This window comes from Onthophagus taurus, chromosome 6 (assembly GCF_036711975.1).
Source record: "Onthophagus taurus isolate NC chromosome 6, IU_Otau_3.0, whole genome shotgun sequence".
Taxonomy (NCBI): Eukaryota; Metazoa; Arthropoda; class Insecta; order Coleoptera; family Scarabaeidae; genus Onthophagus; species Onthophagus taurus.
This window is the reverse complement of record NC_091971.1, coordinates 20,022,988-20,040,974: the sequence shown is the minus strand read 5'-3', so window position 1 is coordinate 20,040,974 and position 17,987 is coordinate 20,022,988. Positions and strand designations below refer to the sequence as shown.

Here is a 17,987-nt window from a genome sequence, read left to right as displayed (position 1 = left end):
GTATGGGATATTCCAGGAAGCACTAGTGAATGCTAAGGGAGGAATTAAGTTTAATGGAACCACATAAACATTATACGCTTTGCCGATGACATTGTCGTGTTGGCCGCCAGTATGTTATATCCAAAACAAGATAAATCTCACAGTGCACAATACGGCTTACATATGAATACTGCCAAGACTAAGATAATCGCGTTCTCCAAGTTACCAAAAAAGGCAAACCTGCGAACTAACAGCAATAAAATAAAGGTATCGTCCGTGCAGTATCTTGTAGCTCTAGTGAATCAAATAAGTGATCCAATCAAGAAATCATGTTACGAAACGAGCAGGCCAGAAGAACGTTTATCTTTATCAAAACTCTCTTCACAAATCGTAACTTAAGCCTGCAGCTCCGTGTGCGTGTGGTGTGCTGTTATGTATTTTCTATTCTTTTCGGTGGATCCGAGAGATAGACACTCAATCAATCCCTAAAGAGTTGCATCAACGCTTTTGAGATGTACCTATACCGTCGTATTCTAGGCATATCATGGAATAACAAATAACGAAGTACTCAATGGGATTATGAGCAAAGGCAATACGCTCGGAAGGAAAAAGGTCAGTGGGAAGACGACAAAACCAGTGGATCAACATCAGCACCGGTGGTATCACGCACCATTAAAGCTAGTTGGATCGCCAACTTTCGTAGAATGACGGCAAACTAAGAAGAAGAAGATGATAATGTAGCAGTTATCCTCATAGCTTTTTCTGATAATGTTTATTAATAATGATCTTTAAAGAAAGTCATCTGACGAACCTGCAAATCTCAATTACATCAGGTAAAAATGAGTGAAATAACAGTCATAGATCCATAATATATGCATCAACGAAGCAGTACTTTTCAGAATCACCTTATAAACTGCCACCACAACACCACCATTACGACAAACACCTAATGACCACAAACTTATCCGGAAAGAACTCGTTGGATCCAACACCGGAACAGAACCAGGTTTTCGTTAATTCTAAAGTATTTAGATCTGTATTTAATAAATTGGTCCTGAAAGTAACTGCTTTAGCAATTGATTTATTAGAAGTCATGAGTGGAGGAAAACGATATTTATTATACTAATAACGTGAATAAGAATTATTAGAAAACTGATATATTTTTTTTCAAATGAACATCTAAATTGCAGGATAGCAAATGATAACAAGAGAGAACAATAATTGGAGAACGACGTAGCAAGTTCGCCGATAAGGAACTAACACCTCCACATCAACTTTTCACATTCAAATACACCAAGAAACGAGGAAAAGTTTACGATATTTATGGGGTCCATTTCTTAAGGGAGTCGTCCCGTATGAAGCCTCTTTTCTTTCGCTTTTTTGAGATATTTTTGGCGACTAATAAACATACAACAGTGAACTTTTCATCACATATTTACTCATATTTTGAGCACACTTTACAATTTTTGCACCCTTTAATAGCCGTTCGTTGTTGGCTCATTTTCAAAAAATAATGTTTTGCGGTGACATCGATTGCAGGCGTTCTGTTAATCAGAAATAAAAAACCAAACTGCATTGTAATCTGAATTATTTTGAGCTAGGATTATTAAAAAATAATGGAAGGTAACGTGTTGAACTTTTTTTTGTTTTATTTATAACTTCCTCACCACAAAAAATAACTACTTCATGAATCAAATTTGAAAAGATTAAATACAGGTTTGAGGTAAACGCCTTTAAAATGGTTCGGGTTCAAAACAACTACTTTGGGTCTTTTCAACACTATAATTTCCGAATGATTCCGAAAATCACTTTATCACATATTCTACACTATAATTAGATGCAATTTATATAAGAAAAAAATTCATTTTTTTTAACCAGTCTCACGGGATGACCCTTATCTGAAAATAATTGCAAAACAAATCTGCTTTTATACTTCATTGGCCTTATTGTTTATATTAAACATGACTCACAATATTTCAACTTTATGGCCATCTTCAAAGACTTCGTCCTTGATATTACATGATTGTAATATTTAATGAACGTGATTCAAATAAAATACAGGGTGGTTTAGATTTTAATCGGGAAACTTTACTATGATGTAATACTAACCAAAATATAACAAGCTTTTTATATAAACATAGGGTCGCAACTAGTGGAACGGATAGTGATTTTGCGAAACCGGATATTCAGCATCCTCTCCGGCCGGATATCCGGCATATCTATCCGGGCATTATGGTTATGATTTCTCTTCTACATTGCCACATTATTGCGATATTTGAAAGCTGATTAGATATGTCAACTTATTTGGATCCAAGATACAAAATGAACTTTTTTGATGCTGATTTAACTAACGAAGCAACTCTAAAAAGAGGATACTTTGATTAATAATTGGCGATATTTCCACAAGGATCCTTCAAGAAATTAATTTTATAGCGAATTTTGAAAATTATCGATGATAATTGCAACATCGAAAATTTTATCAAAACTTCAAATATTGTTTTCTCAAAAACTAAAAGTTATTTTTCAAAACCTGTTCGTTCATTGGAAAGAGGACTCTCTTATTAACACTTTGGGAAATTTTCATACTCATATTCCAAGAACTGGATTTTATACGAATTTTTAAAACTTTATCGGCGAAAATTGTAAAATTCGAAAAAATTATTAATCATTTCAAAAATTTATTTCGCAAAAACTAAGTGATTTTTTAAAACGGCTTTTTGCGTTAAGAAGAGGATACTTTAATTAATAATCGAAAGTGATAAGAGCGACAGTTTTGTTAGTAATGAATGCGATGATGAATTACAAGCGAAAAGAAGGAAACTAGACGAAACTGCAACAAGAGATTTTATATATCGTATTGGGATTGTTACAATAAAGTTGCTAAAGACAAACCTGATATAAATAAAGTTGTATTCAATGAAAAAAGTTTTATTGCGGTTGAACTTGGTTATTATCTGCAGTATCCAACACCTAAAAGAGATACTAATTCCTGTGAATGGTGGAGTACTAAGTAATAGGTTTTTAATATCTGGCCAAAGCCGGATATTTGAAAAATGGCCGGATAGGTCGGATACTGGATAGTTGCCGGATATCTGTTCCACCACTAGTCGCAACTCTTTCAAAATTTACATTTTATTTTCTCTTTTGGCTATAAGTAAACCATAGAATTTGAAAATGTGTCGTATTTACTATTGACACCCTCGAAGGGGATGAAATACACAAACCCTTTGAATTTTTTATAAGAACTTCATGGAATATTAACATAAAAAAAATGAATTGTAAAGCTCAGTTTGTAATGGTACTTTTTGTCTCTTTTTTAGTTTTTTCTTAAAGATAATAGTTTTCACATAAAAAAATAAAATATGATACAGTGAAGAAATTATAGTTGGCTATGGAATTTGTGGATTTATCAGGATCTAGTACTAACAAAATAATACAAGTTCATTGTGATTTTTCATTATGGTAAACACAAAAAAGTCTAAAAGATTAAGATTAGGACCCTAGGCCTCTTCGTAATTGACAGGATCAAGTCATCCTATCCGTCTACTTCTATAACGATCTATCTAAAGTCAGCGTTGCTCCAGATCAGCTAGACAAACGTCCAATAAACATTCCGCCAAACCATTTTGCAAAAAAATTCAAAAACAAACTAGCGTTTAAACGAGGTGGCAAAAAATAAGACTCACAGATTCGGATATTATTGATGACTCCAATCCACACATTAAAAGGAAACTCAGTTTGGTAGATTTTTGGACGAATTACATGGGGATTTTACACGGATTTTCATTCGTCCACAAAATTTTCGTTATGTTCAACAACAGACTGTACAAACCACCTTCAGAAAGTTAATCTTTTGGAGGTATCTTCACAAAAAAGTTGCGACTCTATGTTTATATAAAATGCATGTATTATTTTGGCAAGTACTACATCCTAGTAAAGTTTCCCAATTAAAATTTGAACCAACCTGTATACATACACATATACACATATCTAATATGCACACTTCGAATCAAGAACATCAAACATAATCTAATTTTAATCTTCTCATATAGCATATTTGACCATAAAATAGATTACGATGGAGTAAACTAGTTATGTCTATATAATAAAAGCTTTAATTAGGATCATCTGTTATTTTATGACATTCAAGATAATCCTAAATAAAATTAGGGATAATCAATAAAAATCCTGAAAATACCATTGCATACTATCAAATTTTAATGCAACATAAATCACTTTTCTTTTTGTAATTTTATACTTAAGTTTAAAGTGATTTTTATCCATATTTATACAGGGTGTTTCAGGTTTTTGTAACAGGACTTTAAGTCGATTTAAAATTAACACAAAAACTTCATATAAACATAGGTCGACAAACGCTTGTTTTTGAGATACAGGGTGTTCAAATTAAAGTTCTAAATGGATTTTTATTTAATATTACACGTGTATTTCAACCGATTCTTTTGAAATTTGGTATACTCTATAACGTATTCTTTACGGATTACAATAACAATAACTTTTCTGACAGTATACTTTTTGACTTTTTGAATAAAAAATCATATTCTCTGTACTTTTTAAGCAAAAAGGGTACTCTTATCAAAATGCACTGAAGTTTATCATTTTCAAGATAATTGTCTAGCCAATTTCTTACTACCCTACCATGATAAGCTACACAATCATCAAGTTGAAACCAGGCCTTTCTTCTTAAAGCTAAATCAATGTCATCCCACATTTGGCATGTTCAGCTACCAAAAATTATAAGAACGCCGCAGCGGTTAGTTGCGGTGGCAAAAAGTATGGCCTGAAAAGATGATTATTATAAACACCTACCCAGACGTTGACACTAAATTTATGTTGGAAGTTTCGTGGCCGAATTGCGTAGGGATACCAAATCATGTAAATTGTGAAAGTTTACAATCCCACGTCTTGTGAAACACGATTCATCGTTCCACATTACATTATTTAAAAAATCTCGATTGTTGCCTGATGCTTTAGCAATCCACCGACAAAACGTTACACGCCGTTCTTCATCGCTTAGTTGCAATCCTTGCAAGGGTTGTAAATGATAAGCATGTGTATGATCATGTTTTAAAAGGCGATAAACACGCACCCTAGAAATTCTTCTTCTAAAGTTTCTTTGCAGTCTAATATTGTCATTATTACGATCTACTCGTCATTATTTACCCCTTGTTCAACTATTTGTTCACAAACACAGAAGGATGCGTATGTCTTCTATTTGGATATCTTCTCCTATACGCTAGGGCTACTTCTGCTGAATTTCCGTTTGCAAACCCATAAACAAAATGAATATTCGCTAACTCTTGGTTAGGAAAAATAAACGGTATTTTATACAGTTTTTATGCAGCAAACAAAAAATGAAAAAAAAACAATTTAACACGATTAGGAAAAAGAGTAATGAATTTAGCACGTTAATAAACAAGAAAATTGAATTTAACACGTTAACCTTTAGCGGGCCGGAATTTTAGTTAACATATTGTCTGAATATCGATACAAAATGTACTTCATATGATACATTTATTATATACAAAGTACTGATAACATAGACCACCACTTAAGTGGTGGTCCCGGTCCTCTAAAGGTTAACGAATAATAAAAATTAATTTAACACTGATCAACAACTACTAGTGATTTGACACTTATACAATAAACTAAAACATTAGTGAACTTACCTACTTTGTTTCAATGGCAAACATTATTATACCTATCTTTAACAATCCTCTAAAAGAATTGGTCTATATCGAGTACCGTTTTTGCTTAAAAAAGTACCGAGAATAAGAATTTTTATTCAAAAAGCCAAAAAGTATACTGTCAGAAAAGTAATTGTTATTTTAATCCGTAAAGAATACGTTACAGACCGGCTAAACGGACTCCATAATCGTCTTTCTCATGCCAAAAAACCTCCGTATACCAAATTTGAATAGAATCGGTTGAAATACACGTGTAATATTAAATAAAAATCAATTAAAAAATTTAACTTAAACACCCTGTATCTTTAAAATAAAGCGTTTGTCAATCTATGTTTATATGAGGTTTTTGTGCTAATTTTAAAAGATCTATCGACTGTTAAAGTCCTGCTACAAAAACCTGAAACACCCCTGTATAATTGTGTATTTCTAATAACTTCTCTATGTCTTGATATACAAACAAGTAATGTATAAACAGATAATAAAAGAATATGAGTGCAACGCAAAAAGACTTTTATACATGTAACTGTTAATTCTGACTGAAATATTGCTATGATTCAGAACTTTATCCACATTAACTCACCCGTTTTCGAAGAAACCACAGTTTCTCAACACAATAGGACAGAATTAATTTCTATGGCTCAAAATGATGAAACTAACCTTTTTGAAAATAAACCTTTCATGTTATACATTAGAGATGGATAACATTTACCTAACAATATGATGTATTTTCAACAAGAACAAATATTTGAAATGATCCTTATCACATTTTCGCAAAGTATTTAAATTCGGACCTCTTTTCCTAATTGTAAGACTCCACTTCATACGTATTAAGCGTGCAATGTTATTTATGAAGACACCAGACTAATTTACGAGACCTGGCTTTTATTTAATGTGTGTGACCTCAATAATCAACATCTAACTACACCACATTATTCGCAAATTTTCGCCCAACGTTTTGAAAAAAAATTGAAATAAATTTTTCTCTTGCTATAAATATAAATAAAAGGATTTGAGCAAATATTAAATCGATATCAAAAAACGATTAATCAATAAGCCTTAAACAATACTTAAATAATATATAATTGAGATATCTTTGACATTAACGAAGATGTTTAATCTTCAAATTTTGCATACAATACATGAAGCGAAAACAATTTTAATCTGGGAATTAATGTTTAGTATTAAATGCGTTTAATACTTGAACGCACCTGACGATGATGTAATGCAAGTTAATGTAGGTTAAATTATCCGCCGAGACGGCTGAACAGTTTTTGCAGTTTAAAGTTAATTGTCACTCATGGAAAGGTCACGCAGAAGGAACCGAAATACTACGATAAGAAAAACGAAGAAATGAAAATTCTAAATTCTATGGCGCGAATTAATTCATGATTTATTTGGTATGAAATCTATGATTATGTCTATGGGAATTATTGCTGAAAATGTTGTTACTGATTTTCAATTTATAAATTTTAAACTCACTCTATCACACTATCTAATTAAAATTTTACAACAAAATCGGTTAATAGTAATCACTTGATTAACGAAAATTTCACTCAAAATGAGACAACGGTATTATGAAGTAGCTTCTGGTGATAACTGACGATTAAATTGCAACCGAGCCAGGGAGCCTACTACATAGATGCGTATCTCCCACCAATAATCAACCTAGCCACTGACATTGAACGTTTTGAAATCGTATCTGACTCAAAAAATTTTACAGTACCACGGATTTTCTTTACTATAAATATTTTTTTTATTGTGTAAACATTTCCAACAATTAGCTTCCCATACTTTATTCCGCTGTTTGAAAGAGTCGTACAAATAAAACGGCAGTAAAGTTGCCGTTTTATTTTCCAACATTTTGCGAAGTTATGTTTTATAATACAGGTAGTTTAAAATATCTTATTAAAAGATATCCACCAACATTTTCTATAAATCGAAACATTAACGAAAATTATTTATCAATATTTATTGTTAATCAACTTTGTCCTAACTTAATAATGATTCAATTTAATAATTCAATAATGGAAAAAGTATTTTAAACAGCTGTATATGAAACAATGTCGTTTAACCTGTTTTATACGATTTAATCGCTTATTTTTTAAAATATACAATCAGGGAGTTAAGCCAGTTAGTTTTTCTTTGTCTTATATAGCTTAATTTGTTATTCAATTTATTACTTAATAAAACAAAATGATCTCAAAATTAAAACAAAATGCAATTACAATTTTGTTTATATCAGATAATATATACAATTAAATCATTATTCTTATAAAAAAATGTAAACCGCGAATAATGATAACATTCTTTAATGGGTAATAAAAAAAAACGTCATCGATAGTCGATAATAATTCAATATAATTAATTGGACAAAATAATAACCAACCACAAAAATTGATACGCGATAAAAACCACACATCTGACGCGTATGTTTTCGAGTTTGAATATAGAAAAACAGAAATAAATCAGTCGGTGGTAATCAGGAGATGACAGAATCGCGTTTAAATTTGCGTATTTTTGTTAATGTTTATGAAATATACATGTGCATGTAAAGTGATAAACTATTATTGAGATAGTTTTAAAAAAAGGTAACTTAAAAATACATCGAAGTGAATTGGGTTGCCTAACTTAAAAGAAAATTTGAAACGTACCTTTTTCCTATCTTCCGGTTGTAAACTATTCTTATTTCTAAATATGTCCATAACCTTCATCATAGTGCCCCTATTTGTGGACGCAGCAGTAACTGTGTGATAATATTGAGTGTGTGGTCCATCTTTCACTGGATGAGCAGACCCATCTCTTGGCGCTTTTGGTTTAGGTGCGTGCATTAAGCCTGTGTGCTAAAAAAATAAATCAAATGAATTAACTGATTTAAAAAAATATTTTTAGAAACACTTACTACCATAGCACTTCTCATAGTGGCCATTAAAGCTAATCCTTTTTTCTTACTAGCGTCTGATTGAGATCTACCTCTCAAGGCGTCGAGCATTCCTGGTTTCTTGGGTGAGTGTATATCATCGCCCGACTTCCGTCTTTCAGCGGAACTCGATCTCGAAGCCGAACCGCTTCTGCTTCCCTTATCCTTTTTCTTGTCTTTCTTAGCGTCACTTTTTCCATCTTTTTTAACGTCGGATTTTTTATCTTTTGATTTTTTATTATCGGATTTGGAACCCCACGTCCCAGAACGAGGCCTTGGAAGAGTCTGTTCGATGTCATCGCTTGTGATGGTTGGTAGCGGTTGTGAACCTAATTCCTGAAAATATTAATAAAAAATAAATTAATTTTTCCAATAAAGTTTATTGATACGACAATATTAGCATAACGGTATTAACGTCATTGTGATCATTAAACAATAATAGCTTAATGTTTACCTATTATCGACAAAAATTTACTAAAAATAGACGTAACCCAAACGTTATTATTAAATTATCGACTTATTAACACTCCCAACGGAGGAATGCAACAGTTTCTAAATATAGGCGACCACTAAATATTATTAGCTCGTTAAACGGTTTCCAATTGCCTATTAAAAAAACATCCTACCTTTCTTCGACGATCAGAAAAACAAACTTCATCTTGAACACAATCCTCCAGGTCTCTAAGAAACCTAAACCGCGACGATGCCATCACTCAAAAACAAATTTTTAAAAAAATTAATGTTGCCCTGGCGGATTGTGTGCAATGACTGAGAGGTCTTCATGTACGTCTGATGGTACACTCTAAAAACTTCCCCCAGTAATACAAGTGGGGGTTGATTTTACAAAACAAAGAAGAAAAGAATATCGGGCGCAGCGTGCGATGCAATCCGTCATTGGTGGTTTGGTGCACACACAACGACGACGCCGGGATCGTCTGGATATGCAGGGCGCCGCTTAGACTGTGTCGATACTGGTGACCGTAAAGGAGGGTGGACTCGCATTCCACTTCGAAATTACGGAAACATACTCCAGTGACTTATAGGATGTGTTTGTTGCACATCCCGGGGACCGAAATATTAATGACACGATGGTTTTGGAAGATCTTTATTGAAGGTAACGTTGAGGAATTAAAAAACACCTTAACATAACTCTATAGTTTACGTTTAAACTCACCATAATAAATATTAAAGTAATATTCACAAACTACAATATGTGTATTAAAAAGCAATTGATTGGGTTGCTTAATGTTGAAAAAAACTATGTTTAATGCAATTATGGCGAAGTGACCTTACTTAATTTGCTAATTGCAAGTTTTTACTAGAACGTAAATTACCATGAAAAAATATTGCAAAATGTGTTATTATGTAATTTTATGTTTTTTAGTGAGAATTGTTATTAATTTCCTAGTTTAAAATGAAATTATTCGTTACCTATCATTTTCTCTATTTCAAATAAACTAAGTTTTAAATTTCCTAAATCTAGCCGAGGTCGCTTGTGGTAGTTGTGGTCAAGGCGTTGTAATGTGTTAATCGGGTTTGGTTGCATATGGTGCTAATTGCAGCTCCAGGTCTTGAACTTAAAGGAACTATGCATTCTAAATCTTCAAGACAAATTAAATGCATACCATCTCACTAAATAATCATATACATATATTACCTATACAGGGTTTCCCAAAACTCCCGGGACGGAGCTATAAGTTTTGAACGTGCGAAGAAAAAAATTTGAAGATCAATAAAGAGTCATAAAAACTACATTCTTAGATAGTTTAGAACATCCATGCAATGAGGAACTAGGGAATCACCACTATCACTAAGGATATGCTCCTGATGGTTCAAAATTCCATTTATGAGCGTTTGGGTCATTGCGAGACCGAAGAAGGTCGACAATTTGAACATTTGTTGTAAAAATCGTAATAAACGTGCAAAAAAAACACGACAATACTTTATTTTCCCATTTGGTAGTCAACCCCTCATAATTCTTGAAAGAATTAAGATATACGGTTTTGGTTTATGGGGTTGTTTCTTTTTGCATTACCTTTAAAATACTACATTATTTAAAAATGCAGAGGAAGGTCCCAAAAGAGGAAATCATCTGCGAAGTGGAAACGGCTGTTCGAGAGATGCCCGCACTAAAAGCCGAAGAGATCCGACAAGAAGTTGCGAGAGTACTGAAGTCAGCAAAACTACCAAAATCCAACTTGACGGTTGGTGAAAAGAAGGCAGACAAGGGGAATGCCACCGTTGTTATGGACCAGAAAGAATATGACGACAAAATGATGAACCTACTGGACCCAGCTACCTACAGGAAGATCAAGAAGGACCCCACAGACAGAATGGTAAGGAAAATGAAAGACCTGACAAAATCCACAGGAATTCCAGCAGAATAGCAGAAAGGATTGTTTGTGCAGGCGCCGGTACCACCAAGAATTTATGGACTACCGAAGATTCATAAACTAGACGACCCCCTCCGTCCTATCGTCAATGCCATCAACTCCCCAACATACCAGTTGGCCAAATATCTCGCAGATTCTGTCTCCTTTTACAGGGAACACGGAATCATATGTCAGGGATTCTACACATTTTGTGGAATCCGCTAAAAAAACTCCACATTGCACGGAAGTTCTAAACTATCTAAGAATGTAGTTTTTATGACTCTTTATTGATCCCCAAATTTTCAAATATTTTTCTTCACTCGTTCAAAACTTATAGCTCCGTTCCGGGAGTTTTGGGAAACCCTGTATAACATACCATTACACAAAGTGTTTAAAATCTTTCAAAAATAACCAATTTAGTGTCGATCTTAGCTAAATTAAAAGGATCATATATTTCGCCGCTTAAGTATGCGATGTACTGCTGTCAGATAATAATAATAATGGTTTATTGGTCATTAGGTGTATACAAAAAAAAATACAAATATAAGAACACAATACTTAAAATAAATATCTACGATGATCAAACTTATGATGAGGTTCAATATGTACCGATCTTCCACCTCACCATAGAACAAAAGAGAAAAACAAACGTTAATTACTGAAGCGATAAAAAAAATCAAAAGAAGTTACACGAATCTTACAAGTAAAGTTTCCTCGCAATTTCCAATGAACATGTCCGAAAGGGTTCTTCACAATTAGAAGAAAAAAAACAAAGCATAACTGGGGTCAAGAACACTGCTGCCCAAATAAAAAAACAGCATAGCGTCTTCTGAAAATGGCTATTGACGCACACTCAGCCAATGCACAACAACGAGGAAGTTCATTTATTACTTTGCATATTTGCTATGAAAAACATCTTTTAAAACTTACGGTATAAAATATTGGCGGAGATAATCTACCCCTAAATCTAACATTGACCGAGTGCACGTCCGCACGAAAACGTACTTTTTTTGAGGTTTTTGTAAGATTATTATTTTATAGTGTAAACATAAGGTGTGTAACGATCTTCTCCTCTGCATGTCTAACCATTTCAAAGTGACCAACTTACAGTTTACGTGATCTCTGCGTTTTAAACCAAATATCAGTCTAATACAACTATTCTGTACCTTTTGAATTTTTTGTTTTACGATTAACAAAGGCTTTCTTGCTATAGATAATTCTTAAACTGCTATAAGCTTTCTGGATGCACTTGTTAATATGTTCATTGAAACTCAGACTATCATCGATCACAATGTCCAAATTTTTAACTGATTTCTGAATTGGCAAGACTTCATTGTTCACTATAATACGTAGTTCTTGTAAGACCATCTGTTTTTGTTTCTTCGGACCAAATACAATCACATTCGATTTCATTTAATTAAGTTTAAGTCTATGGCGGTAAGAAAACTCACATAAGGAATGCAGATCGCTGTTAATATGTGCACATGCCTGTTTAACATCATGAAAAGGAATGATGTATTTGTGTGTCGTCCGCATAGAAATGTGCTTTATAGTGCTTAATCTATTGATCGAAGTTTGGCGTATATACAGCATAAAGTAATGGAGACTGTGACCGTTCACAGATACTTATTCTCTCTCCGAAAGAAAGTATTCAGAACGCATTAAACATACTGCTTTATTATTGAACCCCAAATACTTTAAGATTGATACAAGAGTCTCATGGTCGACCGTATCGAATGCCTTGGAGTAGTCCAACAAGCAAAGTTACCTCTGTCAGTTTCCCGAACAACATCGTCTATGATGTGTATAAGTGCAGTAGTAGAACTATAACTTCATCTAAAGTCTGATTGATTCTGTGGCAAAATGTTGTTCTCCTCCACAAAGGTCACCATTTGTTCATATAAGATTCGTTCAGCAATTTTTGAGAGCACAGGCAGGATGATAATGGGTCTCAAATCGTTGCGACCTGATGGTTTATTAATTTTAGGCAACGGCTTGATTAACGCTTTTTTCCAAGCTTTCGGAAAGACATCGAAAGCTATACTTGAGTTTATAATATCGCGAGTGTAGGGTATCAAGTGAGGCCAACATAATTTGATACATTTAGTATTAAGATAATCATACCCAAGCGCATTACTCTTCATACTGTGCATAGCACGTTCTACATCGTCGTCAGTTACTGCCAGAAAGCTAAAAAATACACCCTGCTTAAGGTTTAAGTTATAAAAATTTACAAGCTCTTTGTCAATTTTACAAGATAACGTGTAAATATTCCTTATAGTTGATTTAATTATGTATCGATGTAGTCAATTATTAGTGTCCGGCCGAAACCAAAACATTTTTTAATGGTAAATAAAAGACAAAATCCAAGGATTTTGATAATTCTGTGTTCATCGCAAAATAAAAAACATTACTAATCTTAATAATGCACTAAATGCATTAATTTTGACAATCTGTCAGTTTTCTGGTCGCTTGTACACTCCTTCAAAAGTGAGTGATTCTTCTGCGCCTTTTTATCGCTGTTTCTATGCCTTCTACTCTGAATAAGGCATCATTGATGACCAGCTGCAAAGTGTTAGATAAAGAATGTATAGAATCAAATAGCGCTATACGCATTACACAACCTATATTTGCTGCATTGCACGAATAGAAAAATTAATTTAAGCTTTTCTGAAACGTAAACGCCGGTTTGGTCCTCTTCCTTGCCTTCACTTTGTCATATGTTTGGGGCATTAGTAATGCCTAGAAATATTTTCAGATTTAAAACTGTATTTACAATTAGTGTTTGGAGCTGCTAAATTAAACTGTCTAAAAGCAGTACTTTCCACTCTAGAGTATGGCAACATGTCTACAATTATAAAGTCCATTGGCCTTATCGATTCTCGGACAATTACTTGATCACCTATCCATTGGGATCTTTCATCATTCTTTTTGTGATATCTGTCAAGCTACATTGTACGAGATTCAATTGTTAATATTAATGTTTGTCACATCTTTCCTTTTTAACTTAGCTTCATATTTCTTCTCATCCATATGTGATTGTTTCAAAACTTACAGATTCGTTGAATTGTGAAATTTTAACAAAGTTGCTTCAATCCATGTAGAGTTTGTTTTTTTGGTCCGTTACTGCCCAAAGAATAAAGTTTTTTGTAAAGTTTACATATGACTTTTGACAATTCACCTCTATGCTTTTGTTGTAGAAATCCCAACTCGTTTTTCGTCTTTCTCTCTTTACATAGTTTTTGGATAAGCTTCACAAGGTAGATGCACGTACACAAACAACTTGTTTCATCTTGCTTGAAACAAGATGAAACTTCCATACGCGCAAGTCAAAGCAAAAACGAGAATAGACGAACACCAGCCGAGATTAGACGAACAAAGTTTCGGTTCTTGCCGAAGGTTCAGTCGATTTTTGGGCGAAACGGAAACATTTGCCGAAACTCATATTTGGGCCGAAACTGGTCGAAACCGAAATCGAATCTTCGGTCTGACACTATCAATTATAGTGCCTTGACCTTATTTTAATCAAACAATATTATACAGGGATGCCCATTATGTATGGAATATAGTATACAGCGTGTATCTGAATGACTGCAACAAACTTTGATATATGAGTCATGGGCGACTTCGGCTTCCCTAAGGAGCTACACCCCTCCAAAAATGACGGAAAATTTTGGTTTAATTTCTTTTTCTTAAAAACCATAAACGCTAGGAAAATGAAATTTAGGGAATATGTTTAACTCATAATAGGGCACGTTTTCACCCTATTTGTACTTTCAATCTACCCTTCTAAACTACTAAACGTAACCACCCCCGTTCAATTTATGCCTAGATTTTTTTTATGAAGATGATAAATACATTGGAAAAATTTCAGTTAGATAGATAAAACTATTCTAAAACTTTTTTGTCTCTCTGATGTTCTTCTAAAATTTAATAATTTCTGAGAAAAAAATAATTAACCAAACACTAACTTCTTCAAACACTAACTTTTTCACTAAAGAATCATCCCTTGAAGTTTGTTGCTGTCATTCAGATATACCTGTATATCTTGGTAAGTATCAACTGTATACAAAAACATTTTATACAAAAGTTGTTTAATATTTTATTTGCCATAATAAGACAGCATTCAATTGTTTTTATTTCAGAAAACAAATTAGCAACGAATAACACTTGAAGTTTTTTAAATGGCAATGTACCCTTTCGTTCGGCTTATTTGATAGGGATTCTTTTTCTCTTTACGGTGACGTAAAATTTTAGTGCCCTTATATCTGAAAATGTTTGAAAAAAAGAAAATTTAACTAATACCATTAATCTACTAGATATCCGAGATCGTCAAGTACCTCGAAGTACCTCTAATTATTGGAAATGTACACTAATTTTTCGTTTATTTGTTTTATTTTGTATGTAAATTTAATTTACGATAATAATTCGAAATACTTGACGATCTCGGATATCTAAATTAATGTTATTGATTAATTTTTATTAATAAACAATATTTATATTTTTTTCACAAATTTTCTGATGTAAGGGTACAAAAGTTTTACGTCATCGTAAAGAGAAAAGTAATCTCTATCAAATGAGCCTAACAAAAGGGTACATTGTCATTTTAAAAAATTCAAGTGTTATTCGTTACTATTTGTATTCTATATTAAAAACAATTGAATGCATACTTATTATGGCAAATAAAATATTAAACAACTTTTGTATAAAATGTTTTTTTATAAAGTCAACATTTATCGAGATATACATAATGGGCACCTGTATATTCTCTGCTCTAAATTTGGCAAATTCGCTTACTACCGAAATAGCTACAATATACATATTTTCCAATTTTGTGTCGATATAGTATCAATTGTAGCCCAATAATTGTGCGAAAAGTACAGTAGTTGTAGAAGTTCGTCTATTTGAAATCTCCCGGAGAAAGTCACCATAAGGAGCGATGATTCGGTTGAATGAACGATTGAAAACGGATAAAATTGAAAACCTTCGCATTTTCCGAAACATTTCTATACGTTGGCTCTTATTCTTCTACTAAACGATTTGCTGCGATCTCTATAGCTTGACTGACTTGATTAAAGAGGATAGCAGGTAGCAATCAGATGATAACGAATGAGATCAAAAAGTTTATACGTGATTCGGTAATAGATATTTGCGATCATATTTTTCATTTCTCGCAGTATTATTATAGATTATACAACCTCTCTGTTGTGTAATCTGGTTCATTGTAAAACATTTCGGAGCCTCTTCGCCCTTCTCATTTGTCCTCAATTATTAATTCGAAATATTTATATTGATCATGTAATTTATCATTTTTTCTATTTTTAGTTGTGGTAAATACTTCGCTTTCTTTATTTATTCAAGTAAGTACTTCTTTATTTGTTATCTTTGCAGTCCAAGGGATTTTCAGTATTCTGCGGTATGTCCACATCTTGAATGCTTCCAGTTTATTTATCACACTTGTTTTCAAAGTCCACCCTTACACTCCATACAGAAGTACCAACCATGCGACGAACCTCAAACTCAAGTTTAGATCAAAGTCTGAGCAGCTGATTACGTATTACTATTAATATTCAACCTTAAGAGAGTACAAGATTCTCAAGAACAAGGAGATTTTAGAATTTATTGCGACGTATTATTAACCAATGTAAGATCGTGTTACAGCCGCATTCAAACAGTTAGCTTTCAATTTCCATCGTCAACCATCATTTCCGAGAATAACGCGATGAAGAAACTTTAATAGAATGTATACATGAATACAATATGAGTTGATAGTCTCTTACGTCGATACGCAGTAATTTTAATGGAAAACACAAAAGCTCTTCAATTGCAAGAGCCCTCAACGGCAGACAGATTTGAAATGCCAGTATGGAAACCTCAGAGCAGGGTAATCAATATCAATTTCACAGCCAAATACAAGACGCCACTAGCTACAACGCTACAAACAAAATGGGTTTATTAATCTCCCTGGTGTATTCGACGGAATTCGCCCAAGGACGAGAAGGAAAGTAAAGGAATCCTGAAATCGATCTACATACTTACCAACGAGGAACAACCTTTGGAAGTTGTACAAGAACCTTAACGTACGGGTAAAAACCAAAATCACCCCAAACAAATAAAATCTAACAGCATGTAAGGGGACAAACATTAAATTTCTAGATCCAAGTTGATATTTGGCCAACTTTTTATTAAACTAACATTTTCTGGTGTCTCTGTAGGAGACCTCTTTGTGACATCTGGAGCAAAAAATCAAAATAAGAGTTCCAGAAAAACTTTATTACATGATTTATATTGTACATTAACCGGGAAATGTGGACATATTGGAATAGAGAGATGAAAAAGAATAAATTAAAACTTTATAAACAGTTTCTTTGGAGGCATCGCTTATGTAGTGACTCAATGTGGATATACGATTATTATTGAATAATTGATTAATAAATGTTTGTTTCAAAATCGATATGTTAAATTAAATATTCTCCTTTAAGGTAAGGTTTACCTACATTCTATACTAAGGGGTGCTAATGTCTAAAACGCATTTTGAATATTTAGGAGTTTTAGATTCAATTAAAACCCTACAATCCCTACATCAAATTATATTTAGTAGATCCTATAACTTCAAACAAACACCCTAATTGTCGAATGGCATACCCGCAGATTTACATGATCATGCATATTTCATGAGACCCACAAGGTATGAAGGTTTACTTTTTTCTCTAGCGCCAATAAACTGATTGAGTTTAAAACTATAATAAAACTGAGTATTTGAATGTTGAAAATCGAATTAACTTTTTCGGAAATTGTGCTAAAATAATAAGACTTTAAAAAGTTGTGCTGACTTTATCTAACGGAGTTAAAAGATGATTTTTATACCAAATTAATTCTAAAAGTGCATAATTTAAGTATATTCAAAAATATGTATATGTTAATATGATGGTTTTTAAGATAATGTTCAAAATCGACAAGTTAACTTTTTGGGTAACTTTTTAGCAAGTAATTATTTCAATCTGGTCCATATAA

At 33.0% G+C, this 17,987-nt stretch overlaps 1 protein-coding gene across 6 annotated transcripts in view; it reads right to left on the bottom strand.

Annotated features, from left to right (window-relative positions):
* The window catches only part of LOC111419792 (SNF4/AMP-activated protein kinase gamma subunit), a 169,748-nt gene that overhangs the window by 121,706 nt on the left and 30,055 nt on the right, over window positions 1-17,987 (bottom strand). For 5 of the 6 annotated variants that reach the window (XM_071197063.1, XM_071197062.1, XM_071197060.1 and 2 more), the window contains exons 3-4: window positions 8,584-8,937; window positions 8,336-8,524 (exon numbers count right to left, since the gene is read on the bottom strand). In XM_071197063.1, the coding sequence (XP_071053164.1) occupies window positions 8,336-8,524; window positions 8,584-8,937 (543 nt within the window). Of the gene's footprint in view, window positions 1-8,335; window positions 8,525-8,583; window positions 8,938-9,227; window positions 9,327-17,987 lie in introns of those variants that run through there. The other variant, XM_071197064.1, reaches the window with a different exon arrangement.